This window comes from Prinia subflava, chromosome Z (genome assembly GCF_021018805.1).
Source record: "Prinia subflava isolate CZ2003 ecotype Zambia chromosome Z, Cam_Psub_1.2, whole genome shotgun sequence".
Taxonomy (NCBI): Eukaryota; Metazoa; Chordata; class Aves; order Passeriformes; family Cisticolidae; genus Prinia; species Prinia subflava.
In genome coordinates this window covers 39,454,341-39,471,764 of record NC_086283.1, presented here as the reverse complement: position 1 = coordinate 39,471,764, position 17,424 = coordinate 39,454,341, and the positions used below count along the sequence as shown (strand labels likewise).

At 38.8% G+C, this 17,424-nt stretch overlaps 1 protein-coding gene across 1 annotated transcript; it reads right to left on the bottom strand.

Moving 5' to 3' along the window:
- Positions 1 to 3,945: 3,945 nt before the first annotated feature.
- Positions 3,946 to 13,062, bottom strand: FAM174A (family with sequence similarity 174 member A). Its single transcript, XM_063422895.1, has 3 exons — positions 12,680 to 13,062; positions 7,939 to 8,073; positions 3,946 to 4,514 (listed from the first exon to the last, which is right to left on the bottom strand). The coding sequence occupies exons 1-3, from the start codon at positions 12,979 to 12,981 to the stop codon at positions 4,493 to 4,495; spliced, it is 459 nt and encodes a 152-aa protein (XP_063278965.1). The 5' UTR covers positions 12,982 to 13,062; the 3' UTR covers positions 3,946 to 4,492.
- Positions 13,063 to 17,424: the final 4,362 nt, after the last annotated feature.

Here is a 17,424-nt window from a genome sequence, read left to right as displayed (position 1 = left end):
TGTTTTCTGTTTAGAAAGATGAGGGGCCTTTGGACTCTATCAGAGCACAGAATAAAAATTACTGTATTTGGTCTGAATACAAATCCACAAAGTGACACACCTCTTTTTGGACAATGCCCAAGGCAGGTAAAAGGAGTAATATCAGTGCAAATATATTCCCTGTGAAATCTCCCAAGGTTCAAAATGTGGCATATAGACCTTTCAACAATGTAATCTATTGAAGAAGTTTCATCAAGATTCCTCATATATGCCATTTACCTTACCTACAGGCTTTTTGCTGGATTTCTTTTTTTAAGGAAAAGCTGTGGAAAGAATAAAGAATTTGTTTCTTAGAAATGAGTACCTCTTTACACAATGCATGATCCAGTCAGCTGTTGAACTGACACTGACTTTTCTTTAAAACACGAGCAATGAAATGCTTGGGTGAGAATATGTATTATTTCATCCTCTGTCTTTATGGACCAAGTTTTCTGAAGCTAATATGAATGAATCTTTGTTTCTATAAAACAGGGTGAAGCTTAGGGAAGAAAATCAATAAACAAAGTGCTCATTACCTAGGTTGATATCAACAGGTATCAAAAGGAACTCTGGCATAACTTTTGAACTCAGACTACACTGTATGTCCAACCTGAATTCCACTGGATACAACCTCATTCCTATCCCTTCTGTCTTTTCACTGGTCAAAGGGCATCTCCCACTCTGCTGCCCCTCTTGCCTGCTGCCTTCTCATCTCCAAGCTGAACAAAGCAGTAGTTCCTCATCCTTCTCATATTGTGGAACCCATATCAGAGCAGAGCGGGACAAGTCTGTCCCTCAGCCAGATGCCTCTCAGGACACAGGTGGTTGGCCCGCCTGGTTGCCAGGGCACTGCTGACTCATATTCAACTTGCCGTTAACTCAAATTCCCAGATATTTTTCTGCAAGGCTGCTCTTCAGCTTCTTAGCCCTCAGTTTGTATGTATTATCTCATTCCAGTTGGAGAATCCAGCACTTCTCTTTATTAAATTTCATACACCTGGTGATTATCCTGCTACATAGTCTATTCAGATCTCTCTGTAAGGTCTCATTACCCTTGAGGGAGTCCACAGCTCCTCCCAGATTAGTTGTGACAGCAAATTTACTTAATGTGCATTTGATTCATATGTCCGTATCACTTAGGAAAATATTACTATGCTTTGCATTTTGTGCAAAGCATACTGCCATAAGCATTGAAAAGGCTTATGTCAAAAACATAAGCTCATACTTTCCCACCTGAAGGAAGCAGGAAATTACATGCAAAAGACTTCATGATTTAAGAATCTTCTTTGTATCCCATAATAAAATCTTAAACTTATCCATCCACTCCGATAATACCTTGAAGAAATCACCTTGTTTTATCGTTTCCTAAAGTAAGAATGTTTAAAGATGGAAGGCAAATAGAATGCAGGCCACTTGGAAATGACGAGTAAATGTAGACAGAACAAAATCACACAAAAATCTCATCAGAGGACACCAGAGAATTGGATCAACTTTGCAGGGATATAACAGTTAACAGCTTGAAACACCATCATCAGTAGTACCTCGAAACAAGACACCTGTAGCAAACAGAAGTCTATTCTGAAACTGCAAAGCAGTCCAGTCCCCTCACACTGGGTCTTTCGAGACTCAGTGTTTCAGCTGGCTTACATATTAAAAGGCTGTACCTGGCTCTTACTGGTCAACAAGAAAAATAAAAATGCTTTCTGCCTCTTCAGTCACATGGATTTCTTATTCTCAAACCCATTCATGGTATCAGAGGTGCCATGTGTCTGAAATTACACTAGTGAAGGAAAAAAGTCACAAAGCCCTAAGAAACACTAATAGATATGCTGTGATAGCTTCAATACTGTAAAAATTGTAGAAGTATCTTTAAACTTTTTTTTCTTTTTCAATCTTCCAAGATTTTTCTCTACATTCCATTTTCTGTCTTCAGAAATCAGTGGATCAACTCATATTCTTTACTGGCCTATTAATATTTCAGTTCAAACAGGAATAAAATTTTCCATACACAGCTACTCAGTTACACATTTCATAATTATTCATCCTCAACTTTTTAATCTTGCTTTTTTAAATTAAATTTTGAGTGATAAACAAGCTTGATATAAACTTGCTTATGCGACAGTTACTGGCCTCTGTGGTGGTATGTTCTTTCCCAAATTTTTAAAAGTATGTTTCAACAGCTCTAAGAACAGCTTTTCACTTGTAGTTGGAAATGGTACTGATGGTGTTGCACCTAACAACAGGGGCTGTACATAACTCACAGCTGCAATTTCCAACTGTTAAGACCAAGATATACAAAACCATGAATATATTTTTTGACTAGTTTTGTGTCGGCAAATGCAATGAGAACCAATTCAGCTACTGAAATTACATACAAGCTGAATAAGGCCAAGAAAGCCTGCTTCATTAACCACATGGTATCTGACGTATCAGAAATCAATATTGTTCCAACTTATTATCAGTTGTATGATTTCTTTACAGATGCTTTTCCTGTAAACAGAGCCTCATCATTTTGGAAGCATGGATGAAAGAAGCCTATATAAAATTTTTGAGAAAATTTGTGAGGGTTTTTGTTTATTTGTTTGGCATTTGGTAATTTACTGGAAACATAAATAACTTGTTCAAGTTTGGTTTCTTCAGGAAAAAACTCTCTTGAATATACAAGAGCTTAAAGATTAATTGTATTTCCAGTGATTTTAACTTGCTTAAACAGTTCAAATATCTGTGCATAACAAGCACAACAACCCCTCAGGGTGGCTCAAACCCTAGAAAGATTCTACTGGCTTGAATTCTAGGATGTCAGGAAGACAGTCTGTACTTCTGAAAGATTTCAATTATGTTTAGTTTAACACTGATGGTTCCCTTTGTATATGGAAACAGCATAGTATTCCGTCTGTCATTTACTGTTCTCTCACCTACAATCTACAACCCAGCTATTCTTTACTATGTCTCTAGATTCCTCAACAAAGCAGCTCCAAGGATTAGTGCTGTTTTCATTTCAGTTTTATCTTTAAAAATAGGCAGAAAAATTAGGTACAACAGGAAGCAAAATAAAGACTTGCATTTATTGCAAATACAATTAATTCCCAGCTGTGTGTGGGCAGCTGTAGGAGAAAATTACCTTGGGAGGCTGATTTGACCTCATCTGAGCTGTTAGTAGAGCAAGTAAAAAGGTTACAATATAACGAATCAGCTGGTAGAGGTAAAGAAAATCTACAGAAGACTCCCTCCCCACCCTATCACTGTAGAAATGACCTCAAAGAAAAGTACTTCAATTTTGTTCGAATACCAAGAGGGTGAAAAATCAGGAAAAAATATTCCCCTTTCTCTGCAGCCCATAACTTAAGCACTTTGAGGATACATAGTCATTCCCACTGATACTGCTGCAGCAAGTTTATGCCTTGATACATATGGATATATGCAAAAAAATACACATTAATTCTAAAGTAGAATTTGAACATTTTGTCTACATTATCAAGATTACAGTGGAAACTGAAACACATTTTAAAAAGTGTATCTTCCAGATCTTAAAGGTTCTAATAATTTTTATGGCACTAGCCAAAAACTAAACATAATTGCTGTATGCCAACTACATTCATGTGAGTATTACCACACATTTCAGTAACAGCTGCTTCTGATGTCAATGTTTCATTTTAGAGATACAGAATATTCAGAATTTTCCCAAAGGCGTACCTCTGCTTCATTACAGGTCTAAATACTGACATTACTTGGATTACACTAGCAACACCCTGAAGTCACTGAGCCATCTGTCTACACAAGCTGAACACAGACCTCGTAAAAAAATTAACTCAAGAGTTGCAATCAGGAGTCTCAACAGCAAGATGATGTTGCAATACCATGTTTTACATAATTATATTAATATCCCAAGTATCCTTAAAATGTATAGTGTTGGAGTATCACACTAAATGCTAGGAACACTGTAAACACATTTTATTTTTTCACTGAAGTTTACACAAAACATGTTAATTCAGTTTTTTAAATGTGCAACACAGAAGGCAGTAGTTTGGCTTTTTATAGGTAAACAATAAATCATTTCCTCAATTAAAGTCAAGTTCTAACAGTTCTGAGAAGTCCACAGTGGTTATATTTACTTACAATTTAATATCAGAAGAAAAAATTAACATTCCAGGTTACTGTAGAAAAAGAGTGTATACCACACTTAAATGGCATACAAGATTTGTAACAAGCAAAAAATACCCTGTTTTACAAGTGATCTCCCTTCCAAGTATGTTTTTTATCTTAGTGCAGTTAGTACTCTCTCCCCATAGGCTATACATTGAGAATCTCTATATACAAAAAGATAGAACAAATTGATACATTACTTATTGCAAGATATTAAGGATGCCATAAAATACACAAATTAAATTAGTCCCCCCCCCCACTTGCATACTCTCTTGCTTCTTACTTCTCCCATGAGGCAGTCTCCTTCTCTGGTTCTAAGATTTAAGTTCTCTCACTGAAAGGCACGTACTTCTCTACAACAGAAGAAACAGATGCATTAATCTGAAATGCCCTATTTCAAGGCAAATTTAGCCTACATTTTTAAAGATCACACATTCTGAAAGAAACCAGAGAGACACAACATTTTATTATTAAATATGACTGGAAAAACTCATAATTACCATATTACTCTGAAGCAAAGTACACAAACCTGCATTCATTTAACCTTTCCAAAAAGAGAGACACCTCACTAACAAAACTAAAAATGGATTTACCATGATGGATATATTTTGAACTTTCAAGGCTCCTGAGCTCCTACTGAAACTTTGGCAAGTCTTGGTATCATTCTAGTTATGGAATACTATAAAAAAATTGAGTGAATTCTCTTCTTTGTGCCTTGCAGCACTGAGGAAGCAGTTTCTGTGTGAAGTCATTCAATGAGAATTGTAAACTATTAGTGTGATATAATTTTGACAAACAGATGTGGTATTAGTATACTGTTCCTCAGTCAACATGTATGTAAAGCTGTAGTGAGAGACCAAAGGCTAGAATTTCCCACTTGGGTATTAATAGCAAGCTATTGAGCAGAATGGCTAAAACCTACTGTTTTGGTAAACTGTCCCAAACAGCAGCAGCACAGAGACCAGTGACATGGGTGATGATGACAGTGGGAGTGCACTTAAACTGTGTCTACGCTACAGCTGGGGGCACGGGGGACTGTTTTTCACACAGCTCTGAAAGAAAACAGCAACCCTTGAAAGCAGTAATGTATCTGGACACCAGTATACCAACACTACTATGGTGATTCTTAGGAGAGAAGCCATTTTCTCTGCCTGTTCCTGAGAAGGGTCTAATACAGTCACCAGCTAATCCAGAATAAGCCTATAGGGATTTCTAATATAGGCATACTATTTGTAGAGTATCACCTTAAAAAAAGCTTGATTATTTCAAGCAAGAAAAATGAAAGCAGCCTGGGTACCACTATAGTCTTTTAACAGGCCACAAAGAAATTACGAAAAAAGACATTTTTCTACACAGAACAATACTTTTATATATATACCAAAACTTGATTACCTTGATGTAAATAACAAATGTAAATAAACATGGAGATAAGAATTTCTGGTAACTGCATTCAGTTTTTTAGTGCCTTCCATTATGAGTTGCAAGGGAAAGAAACTTAAGCACTAAATAAGCTCATTTGTTGGGTCTAAGTTAAGTAAAACTGCAACTGTTCTTTACTTAATAAAGCACTAAACTCAAAAAACTACTAAAAAGCCTCTCTTCCTTGTTCCCAGGCTCTCGGCCTGACTATATATTTAAGCTACCTTTAAAAAAATCCAATCAACCATACCTCTGAATTACTGCAAATGTCAGAACAAAGTGTAATGACATCTCCCGAGAACATGTGAGTATCATTTTCATTAAGTTGACCTCAGCACAAAGCTGTCTTTGCTTACTTAGGCATTCTGTACTCCCTTTGGTCATTGTGCTTAAGCAGTAACATGAAGAGTGATTGCTGAGCTTCAGTGCAGATGCAAACAATTTGAAACATGGGGTAATAAATTACCTTTAAAAACTACATTCCCAATCAAGGTTTAAAAAAAAAATAATTCAAGAACTCTAATTTTCAAATGATCTTCCCAGCAATGATGTATCTTTGCAAAGTTTGAACACCATTTTATCAAGCTGTCCTACAAAGATTTGTGGAGTGAATTCACAATGTTCAGCACTGCTTTCATCATACATGTGAATACTATTTCAAAATAAAAAGTAGCTCTTAAAATTTTAAGAGCTTAGCCCCATAAAAGAGAGCACAGGAAGATATCAATATACAAAACCAGAGAAAATTCACCATCTTCACTAAATATAACTCAAGTTCTTGTTTTTGAGTTCCCAGTATCAAAATAAGGACTTCAATAATTTAGGCACATACTTTCAGATCCCTATTGAAACAACAGTTTAGATATTTCTACAATGAAATATTTCAACAAATTTTTCTTCTCACTCAAAATGAAGTGTTTAGGAAACAGGAAGGAAGAAAAATCAGAAATATGGTCTCTGAAAAGTTGTAATTGTGTAATACTGTTTGTTAATGATGACTAGCTACGTTATCATTTTACTTTCTACTAAAAAATATAGTTAATACTCCTGTAAATAAGCATTTATAAAGAGTATCATGTTAATTGGTCATCAAATACCTCAAGGTCTAACAAGTATGTTGAATTACAACAGAAGTTGAAAGATTTAAGGAACACATTGAGGGAACTCCTGGATAGACTGTGACAATTACCTATTACATTTTACATATATATATATATATACACACACTGAAAAAAGACTAATAACATAAGGTAATGGTAATGGTCACATAATTCTAAAATACAGAGGAATGCTAAGTGGTGATACTCTAGCTACTTTAATCTCACATATAGGGGAGAAAAAAAATCAAGAGAGGCTTTGACTTACAAAAAAAATTAAATCAGAAAGATTCCCATTAAGGAGACAAAGTTAAAGCAGACTGAACTTTCCTATTCAAGTTCCAGAACTGCATACAAAGTTTCTCCTGATAAATGGTAGAACACCTGACTCACTACTCCAATACTTTTAATTCATTTGGAACAGCAGGTATTGCATTTATCCAGCTGTTTTGCTTGATATTTGAATCTGATTTCACATTAAACAATGTGAATCCTTTACTTGCTGTGACTGCGAGAACTCCTCTGATCTCTTTGGATACTTGACAGTAATCAAGTAGCCTTCACTATGAACTATGACTATGATAATCCCATCAATTCTTTTACTGTATCTTTGCACATGAAATGTGATGACGTTACTCAAAAAGGAAAAAATTTAAGTATGAATTGCATGAATTTAAGTTTTAATTGATCATGCTTAAGGACATTAAGGAAACAGAACAAAAGTTAAATACAATAAGGAAATACAACAAACTTTTTCTGTATCTACAAACTTTCAGAGAGCAGCTTAAGAATATGAATCTTCCAGTGCAGCAGTACCAAACGTAAAATCTGGTCCAGGATCATCATCAACTAACTGCTGACTACTTTAGCAATAAGATAGCATTATGAAGCAAAGCTGCTTGAAGCAGAACTCATAGGCAAGAATACACAGGAAAAATGGAGAAGCCTTCAAATTAGGAAAAAAAAGAAAAGACAAAGGTAAAAGCTAGTTGCTGACTTAACATTAGCTTCAATGACATTGTATTTGTAACAAAAATAGCCTACCTTCCTCTCCATTTCTCTGGAACTCACATGTTGAAGACAAATGGTGTTTATCTTCTTGCCCACTAAATTCTTGCCCATTTAAAATTCAAGAGATCTTGACATCCCTTCTCCAACTATGCATATGAAACACAGCAGTGAGCTTTCTACGAGAAATTGTGTATCACCCACACTCCTTCACTTCTATTGCTAGAAGTACATTCAGGTTCTAAATACAAACCTTCGAGGATGGCTGGCATCAAATAGTGTTGTATCATCATCATCATCATCTTGTTCTAATGGGGTCAACTCCATGTTTTCTATGTTTGTATCCAAAACTCCGTATCTTCGGGTTTTTCTGTTTTGCCTTCTGAGCCTGAAAAGTATTTTAAAACATTCAAGTAATGTAAATCTTTTGCTACTTTCTGATCCAATAATGTAAAATACTGCTATATTGATACTTAGCATAAGTTTAAAAATTTATGATAAGTGTACACACTTAGCTATATGAAATTCAGAAGTCAGACAATTCTAAATGTCAACAGTTTACATGAAATGATTATGGCCAATAAGAGTGTCATCTGTAGTTTTGTACAGGATTAATGTAGTAAATACAAAATGGCACTTAGCATCTAAATATAAGAGCCACATAAAAATATATGCAAAAGCATATTTCTAACATACTTCTACTGAGAAGAAAAAGTCTTGCTACATATTCTCTACATGTCTTATGCCTCTGTAAAAAACAGCAGATCAAATCAGGCAGAAACCAAACAAAGCTATAGCAAAGCTATAACTTGTAACACAAGCCATGGCTGACACTAGAAATTTTTATTATCGTTTGTGAAGTCTTTTATAGATATCAAGTTTAAAAAATTGTCTGTAATTACACTTTAGAATAAAACAGATCCTGTAGAGGCAATGTCTTGTATGCTTCACAAAGCACGGAAGGAAGAGGCAGTGACTCATGTTTCAGGATTAAGGCACAGTGCTTATCACAGACAAGCAGACTGCATCTGCTTTTCTCACTCTCCACAGCTTTGCTGCATCGGCCTGGGTCCCATGTGCATCACCCACACAATGAATTCCATTTGCCTTTCCAGAACTACTTTTTAACCCATGGAACAAGCCTTGCTCAAGTTCTGGAACTCAGACCAGTAGCCACTCACCAAACACTGTGCAAAGGCATCTGTTTACACAATGCTGACAGAGCCACTTTCAGTAACTGGCAAACAACTACATGAAAACTATAGGACTTAAAAAACAAAGAAGAAATAAACTTGTGTCTAGGTGCTTAGTGCTAAACACAAGGGTGGTAACAGGTCTTTCATTTAGAAACTCTAGAATTTACAACCCCAAGTCAGGTGTGTACCAAACATGTTTACAACATTCAGGAACTTCAACACAGAATATTTCTGAGCCAATAAAAGAAATTATGAATACATTATGATATTATAGTATTACTACCATATTACGTATAATACCTCATACTACTTACTGTATACTGTGCATAGTGACTTCTCTGTCGCACATTTAGGCACCATTTTAACTATCTTGTAAGAGATCTCAAATACAATACTGAGATTCTCAGCTTCAAGTCCTGTCCTGAAACTCTGGTGTACTTACACTACTTGTTAAAATACCCTTCTTGAAAGAACACACAACAGCATTCAATCTTGGTTTATCTTTTCACTATACTTCAAAGTATATCTCCCACTGGAACTGAGAGGCAAATGTAACCTTGCAAGAATGGGAAAGAGTTGAAGTACATACCCTTCCTCAAAGTTTTCCAATTTCTAATATTACAAGAAATAAACAACACGACCATTTCCTCCACTCTCAATTATGATGTGAAAATGCAGCAACTGTCACCCCAGGTATTTAAGTGCTTTAGCCCAGAACAAACTATGCAGCTTCTTCATTTAAAGCTAAGGCTAGTACCAAACCCAAAAATTTCACCTTTCAGTTCAAGACAAAGTCCCTGCCATGTTCTTCATTTATTTCACCTGTTCTTTACTCCTCAACACAGAAAGCAGCTGTACACTTCAAAGCACCAAATAGAAAAGAATTCTAAAACTTTTAGGATGACAGTGTGATGAAAAATAAGGTTGTTTCTTACATATTGTACTTCTTGGTTTTCACTCAAGTAGAAGCTAAGCAATTAGGACCAGGACAAGCATTATGAAACTATTTTAAACAAAAATATGAAATTAAGAAGAGGCAGTACATGCTACTGGTACAGTCAACATTTCTGTCAATCTCACTTTACATTTCACCTTTTTCCTTTAACAGGTTAAAATGGAAAGTGAGTAGCTACTGTGATTTGAGAGTAACCCAAGACAGTCATAGCAAATGTCTAGATTGTACATAATGCAAAAAGAAATTATCACAAAGCTGGCAGAGATTTTAGATTCAAACAAACCCTGTTGAAAAAGGATACATGAAGCACTTGTGACTCAAGCCCTTCTCTATATAAGAAGTAATTTAAAAACTACAGCTACAGGAATACCGCAGACGCTTACACAACATGCATGTATGATCACAACCATGACTCTAAAGCAGTGAGTGTTAACAAAAACAACTTAAAATCTTTTACTCTGTGACTGACAGTGCTCAGCTGGAAGGGACCTAAAATTGCTATCAAGTCAATTGCCTGATCAATCCAAAATTTAAAGCATGGTGCCATCGGTATTGTTCAAATGCCTCTTAAACACTGACCCTCTTTCTAAGAATCCCATTCCAGTCATTGACCACCCTACCAGTAAAAAAAAGTTTCCTAATGTCCAATTATTTATTCCTCTGTTGGTGCAACTTCGAATCATACCCATGCATCCTATAGCTGGATCTCAGCAAGAAGAGATAAACATTTCCTTCCTCAGGGACCTGCTGGGAGCAATGAGGTCCCCTCAGGCTTTGTCTTCTTCAAAGCAGACAAACCCAGAGTCCTCAGCCACTCCTCAGAGGACAGGCCTTCCAGCTCTTTCACCAGTTTGGCTGCCCTAGTCTGGTTGTATTCAAGTGCCTTAGTATGCTTCTTACTGCACACAGTTACTCACAGGAAGGCCTTGACAATGCTGAATACAGTTGGATAATCCCCTCTTTTGACTGTCTGGCTGTGCTGTGTGAGATGCACCCGAAGGTGAAGTTTGCCCTCTTGGCTGCCAGGGCACATGTTGGCTGACACTGAGCCTGCTGTCAACAAGGACCCTGAGATCCCTCTCACCATGGCTGCTCTGCAGTCACTTCTCTCCGAAGGAAAACTAGTGTCCAGTGTTACCCTGTTCCAGCCACAGAGCCCAGCACTTGTTCTCGTTAAATGTCTTGCCACTGGTGATTGCCCAGTGCTCCAATCCATCTAGATCCCTCTACGAGGCCTCTTGCACCTTGAGACAGCCAACTGCGCCTCCCAGTTTGGTGTCCTCAGCAAAGCTGTTAATGGCGCATTCAGCTCCTGTCTCCACATATGAGTGCAGAGCAGAGCTGGCCTAGAACAGCCCTGAGGAGCAGCACTGGTCACTGGGCATGCAACCCCCCTTACTACAACCCTATGAGCCCCATCATCTCAGATGTCTCTTCTACCACTGCACGACAAATTTGCTCACCCCACAGCCAGAGAGCTTGTCCAGAATGGTACTGTGAAGAACAGCATTAAAAGCATTACTAAAATCCAGACACACTATTCTGACTTTCTTCCCTTCATCCACTGGGCAGGCAATCTGGTAGAAAGTTTGAAAAAATTTTTTATGTCTTACGACAAGATACGTCTTCATGCCAAGGAAACCTATCCAAAAAATGGGTCGTTTGCACTTAATGCTTATATTTGTTATATAACCACGCAAAAACAACTCAGCTACAAGTCTGATTTCAAAAACATACACTTCACCTATTCCAAATTTGAGAATTAAGATGCAGCTGAATTACAGAATAATGTGAGGTGTTAAGCTTCCAGTTTACAGCAGCAACTAGAAAACAGCATTCCTTGCAAATGCAAACAGCATCCTACCACCAAAACCAGAACATCAAGTAATTACCACTCATCCAGAAAATAATGGCAATAAACGATAATTTTCCTCTTCAGCTCCTGCAATGACAGACTTTTATTTATTTTGCCTTTCCACAATACTACTCACATCTCCAAATCCAACAGGCTGGTGTAGAAGACAAACTAACACTGAGAAGTGCCCTCTTGGCTTTTAAAGAGCGATTTGTGAGATGTATGGAACAATCAAAATATCTTAGTTTACTTGGACTGTGTATCTGACATAAACAAAAGAGTCTTTCAACTGCCCGTCTAAACTAAATGATGCAGATACTAGACACAATGGATATATCTAAATGTAATGAAAAGTGCATGGAGAACTTTCTCCATAGCTGAGATGCTTTATGCATAATCATGTATTTGGACCTTGCTCTGAAGAATTCAAGATATTAAAGCACGAGAGAGAGAAGCAAAACTACCATAGTCACCAGGACACAAAAATACAATGACAAACACTGCAAGAGCACATCGAGCTATGCAGAGAACAGTTTCTATGAGAAACGTAACGGCAGCTAAGTGGTAGCAAGCTTTATAAGGGCCCTTTCCTTAAAAAGACACAAAACAGGTTAATTTTGCTATGAAAGAATCATCAAAGAATGAAGTTTACCGACAAAGTCGGGGGGAAGGGCAACTTTGGTAGTTTACCGATACGGAAATTTGCAAACTGGTCAAAAAATCACTCCAAGAACATACAAAATAAATTTAGGTGGGCTGACGAATGCCAGCAGCGACAAGACCACCGGGAGAGCACAGGAGGGAGTCGCGAAAGGCCCAACATTGATGTGCGCCTCCCGGTGACGTGAGCGGAGCCGACCGAGCCGCTCCCCGCCCACACCGGGGGGCGGCACCGGGAGCCTCCCAGCGCGGTCGGGCGCTACTCGGAGCCCCACTCAGGAGCCCCGGCGGCGCGGCTGTGGCCCCCGCGCCCGCTCCCCGCCCTCACCGCACGGTCCGGATCACGAAGTAGACGATGAGGGCGGCGCTGGCCAGCACCAGCACGGACAGGGCGCGCTGGGTCATGGGCTGGCCCTGCTCAGGCGGCGCCGACACCTCGGCCAGGCGGCTGCTGCTGCTGCTGCTGCTCCGCGTGGCGGCCCCGCCGGCCGCCTCCGTGGGGCGCGGGGAAGCGGTGGCGGCGTCCCGGGATCGGGGGGCTGCAGCCTCCCCGCAGCGGGCGGCCTCCAGCAGCACCAGCAACACCAGCAGCGGCCCCACCAGGAGCCGCGGCAGCGCCGGCGGCCCCATCGCCCCCCGCCTCCGGCCCAGCACGGCCGCGCAGCGCGGGCGGGCCCCGCCGCCGTCAGTGCGGCCGCCGGAAGCGGAAGCCGCCCCGCTCGCCGTCCCTGCCGCTCCATCTCCTGCGTGGGCACCACCCTCTGCTGTGGGTGGTCAGCGGCGAGTGAGGGGCTGCGCCGAGTGTAACACCTTTAAGGCGGGGTAGTTTTTAACCAGTCCTTTGGTTCAGCTTGATTCTCTGTACAAAAGAAATTTTGTACCTGACTTCCGTGAAAGCAGAAATGTTAAGGAAACCTCCCAATGTGACCATTTATAGGATTCCCTGGCGGCCACTTCGCCAAGGCCAGAACTGTCACTGCTGACACCTTCGCCGTGGCGGCCCCAGTGACACGAGGTGTCCCCGCTCATCTCCCCACACAGCCAGACCGGGTTTCCCACAGCAGTCTCGGCTGTCTCGTTTATTGACGGTGCAGTACCACAGAAACAACCAGAGCTGGTCCTCGGATGCTACCGAGCATCCTGCAGCACATGTATTCCTCAGCAATAAGCAAAACGATGGTTTGGAAAGTGGTAGGTGCTGAAAACTCTTTTTGCTTCAGCTGTGGTCCAGTGGTGGAAAGACCAGGAAAGGGTTGTATCTAGACGGACCACAGCCGAAGGTGATGGAGCAGTCAGTGTATTACAAAGCCAATGAACGTGGATGACAGGACCCTGACTTAAGGTGATGCTACGGAGCGACATAAATTTTATTGCTCTTGTGCCACGTAATTCCTCAACTAGACACTGTCCTGATAGGATAATCCTTTATAGTTGTTAGAATCCATGATAAAATTTTATTGGCTTGCTTGTTTGTTTTACAAAAAACTGTTTACTTCAGCAAAAATTTCCAGGGTATAGTGTGCCTACAGAATTAAAAATTCACATTAGTGGTAAGCTGTTTGACATTTGTCACTGTGTTGAAGGGAATGAATAAAATGCCAGAGTAGCAAAGAAGCCTTGTACAGGTATATGTCTGCAGTTGAAGTAACATGGGGAATAAACAGATTTTTGTTCAGAAGCAGACTCATTATCCTGAAGGCCTTAAACTTAGCAGTGTATCAAATATCTTGGTTAATATAAAATCACATATAGATAATGTAAAAATAGTGATTAACTTATTAACAAGTTAACAAGTTTAGTGGTTCATTAAGTGAGAAAACAGATTCAAAGTCGTGTGACACACAATTAGTCTCAATTTCAAAAGTGTAAAACCGATTTAAGAAGCATGTGAGCCATTAAACAATCGCCTGTCTCCCCACTGAAAAACTGAAGGCTTTTTAATGGGAATAGCATTTCAGATGATATGAACAACAGATTTTGCCGAAAGTGCTGGAGGGATGGAGCATGTGAGTAAGCTTCTGTGAAAGCTTTTTACGAGGTTTATGACTTTGACAGAGCTTGACTGATTCACGTCCTCCCACTGCCAATATGTATCAACCTGCTTCAATCCTATTAATTCCCTTGAGATATATTTTCTCTTGATGAGTCTAAGTAACTTATTTGCAGCACAGGGACATATGACAGAGGAAAAGTCGAGGAAGAACATTTCTTAGAAAGATATTCACTGATGTTCAATTGTCCTACAGAAATGCCCTTGATGCATGGACTTTGTAAAGTCTAATAGTGCTGAGTTGCTCACTTAGGGTTATATGATGACACAGTGTGGTAAACTGCATGTCAGATGCAAAGTATTAGGGGAAAAGGAAAGAGGATTGCCTTGGTCAGTAAAAACTATGGCAGGACAGTATTAGTATTTTAAAATGCCCTCTTGGCAGAACTACTGTGCTTAAAACCAAGGGATCTAGCGCTGTGTGGGGAAGTTGTTTTTTGAAGGGTTTTTTTTACCTAAATCAGAAGCTAGTGCTCTTAATAATCAGCAGATTAAGATAATCTTTGAGTTTTCAGATAGAAACCAAAAAAGTAGAGCAATTTATGTTCTTTATTCTGAAATGAAAATAATTATTGACGTCCTTGAATATTTGTTTGTTTCTTTGGTGGGGGGAAAGCTTAATCATTGAAATACATAAATTTGTTCAGTATTCAAGTCAGGTATAAACAAGCATTTCTGCACGCAAAAATGTACTTCAGGAGAGCTATAATATAGTTCTTTCATGAAGTGTGACTTCAAACCTGTGTGTGGAAACTGGCAGTAAATTTTAGATTTTTTTTTTTAGAGTCCCTGACTCTTAGTAATTGTTGTCTAATTTACTGGTTAGAGACAAAGACAGGAAATAGAATTTTTAAAATTTGTGATGTTCTGTGATTATTATGGTATATAGCTTTTGAAAGATGCATCTTATATTTCCCCATTCTTAATTAAAGTGTACACTTTAATTTTTCACGTACAAAAGGAATATGGAACTTTCTTGTCTTACACCTAAATGGTGAAAGAACTCGAGTGCCAGTCAAAGACCCTGAATCAGTTAAATTGTCCATCAAAAATAATGGACCTTTCTTGAGTTTTACCTTCGAGAGGAAAAAAAAGTCAAATTTTTTTGAGTTCCATAAAACAGAGCTTGCAGATTATTTGGAAGAGCACAGAAATTACTTTATGCAATTATTTGAGTGTCTGAGAAGGTCTTCTCATCAGAAAATGAAACAGAATTTCTGAGAAAGGAACTTAGGAGCTCTGTATATTATTTTTCTTGTTTAGTCAGTTGAACTAAAAATTTCCTTTTATGGTTCCTGATACTTGTAGCACCAAAGGGAAATACATCTATTTCCTTCTCCCTCACTATCAGTCTGTCTGTATCACAAATTATTCTTTATTGAAAAGGGCCAACAAGGATCATCAGGTCCAATTCTTAAGTGAAAGGTCCATACAAGCATCAAACCCAAAACCTTGGTATTTGCTTACACCACTCTCTAAACAATCTCAAGTTATTTGTTTTCATCCTTTATGAAGTCCTTGTGGAATGATTTTCAGGTGATTTTGAAAAATGAAGATATAAGAAATGACCACTTTTCTGCTCTGATAGAAGGTTACCAAGGAGCAGGCTATCCCTGTAAGCCATATTAAGCTCTTAAACCCTTAAACTATCTAGTTCTTTAGGTTCCCAAATCACGTTCTGGTCTCTATTATTTATTCTATCTGAGGACATCTTTGTTCAAATATATCTATATTTACCCTTGCACAGATCAGAAATCTTTTTGAGTAATCAATTAGAAAAACCTCAGCTAAATATCTTTTCTTTTAAGGACTCTTCCCCTGATAATATGTAATTAGTTAACACAGACTGTTGCAAAACACTACAGAATATGCTCTGCAAAGAATTTACAAATACATTTTGTAAGCTTTTCTGAGAAAAAGTGATTCATTTTATATTTATGTATGATTGGTACTTGACTGCTTTTTAGAATGCAGCCGAGTGCCTTTTTAGATGAGTGCCTTTAAAAAATCTATTTAAGTCTACATAATTGTTATTTGAAATGTCTTCATTAGCTCTGGACGAGACTAACTGAGCTATTTTATTTAAGGAAAATTTTGTGAAAAAGACAGTATGATTTCTTGAACATAAAAGTGGTACAAAAAGGAATATTTTGAAAGCTGAAAAATCCTGCCTAAAAACAGGAAACTGTGGAGTTACAGAGCCAGGGACTATCTGGTATTCTATTCTATTCTGTATTGTCCTTGTCATAGTACTCCTACACTAAATGCTTATCATAATTAAAATAACTGATTATATTTCTGTGTAAATTTTTGCCAAAATGCCTTGAAGGGACTGAGAAATCCATAATGGTTAGCATTATTTTTTCATTTTTATTACCTTTTGGTCTTGTGGTACCAAAGGGCTGTTACAGTGCCAGAATAAATTTTTTGTGCCCAAGAGATGCAAGGAAGTGGTCTGAGTGGTGGTGCAGAGCAGGGCTGCTTCTGCTCTCCACAGCCCTTAGAAGTGCAGTGTCGAGGATCAGGGCAAAGAACAGGGAGAGATCCTTCATGTGATTGTCAAGTTAGTTCATTGCCCAGACAGGGTGAGGGATGAAGAACCTGGAACAATTCTGTACGCTGACTTTTAAACAGGGGAAAAGGAAGGGGTGGGTACAATCTCTCAACCAATCAGGGATACATCAGGGAGGAGTTTAAGGAGGAACTCACAATATCACAAGCAATAGGAAAGACAATGGAAGGGGAAGGGGTTACATGGGTCAGTGGGGCCTCCTGGAATAGTGGAATTCCAGGGAGGAATTTAGGCAGAGGGTTGGGACAACAAGAATTGACAGAGGACTTTCTAGAACAAAAGGCGGGGATGAGGGAGGATTGACATTCAGGTTGGTGGGGCAAAACGCTATTTGGGAAGTGATAGACAATTTGGAGAGGGAGGAGAAACTTGGAATAACCCAACAGGCTAGGGAAACTGAAGCAAACCATTTAAAAGGTTACAGTAAAGAAAGCCACACCACCACACTCAA

Coding starts and splice junctions, on each gene's coding strand:
- FAM174A (XM_063422895.1), bottom strand. CDS start 12,981: ATGGGGCCGCCGGCGCTGCCGCGGCTCCTGGTGGGGCCGCTGCTGGTG. Junction 8,074..12,679: donor TTCGTGATCCGGACCGTGCG/GTGAGGGCGGGG, acceptor AATACTTTTCAG/GCTCAGAAGGCAAAACAGAA. Junction 4,515..7,938: donor GATGCCAGCCATCCTCGAAG/GTTTGTATTTAG, acceptor CTTCTGTTGTAG/AGAAGTACGTGCCTTTCAGT.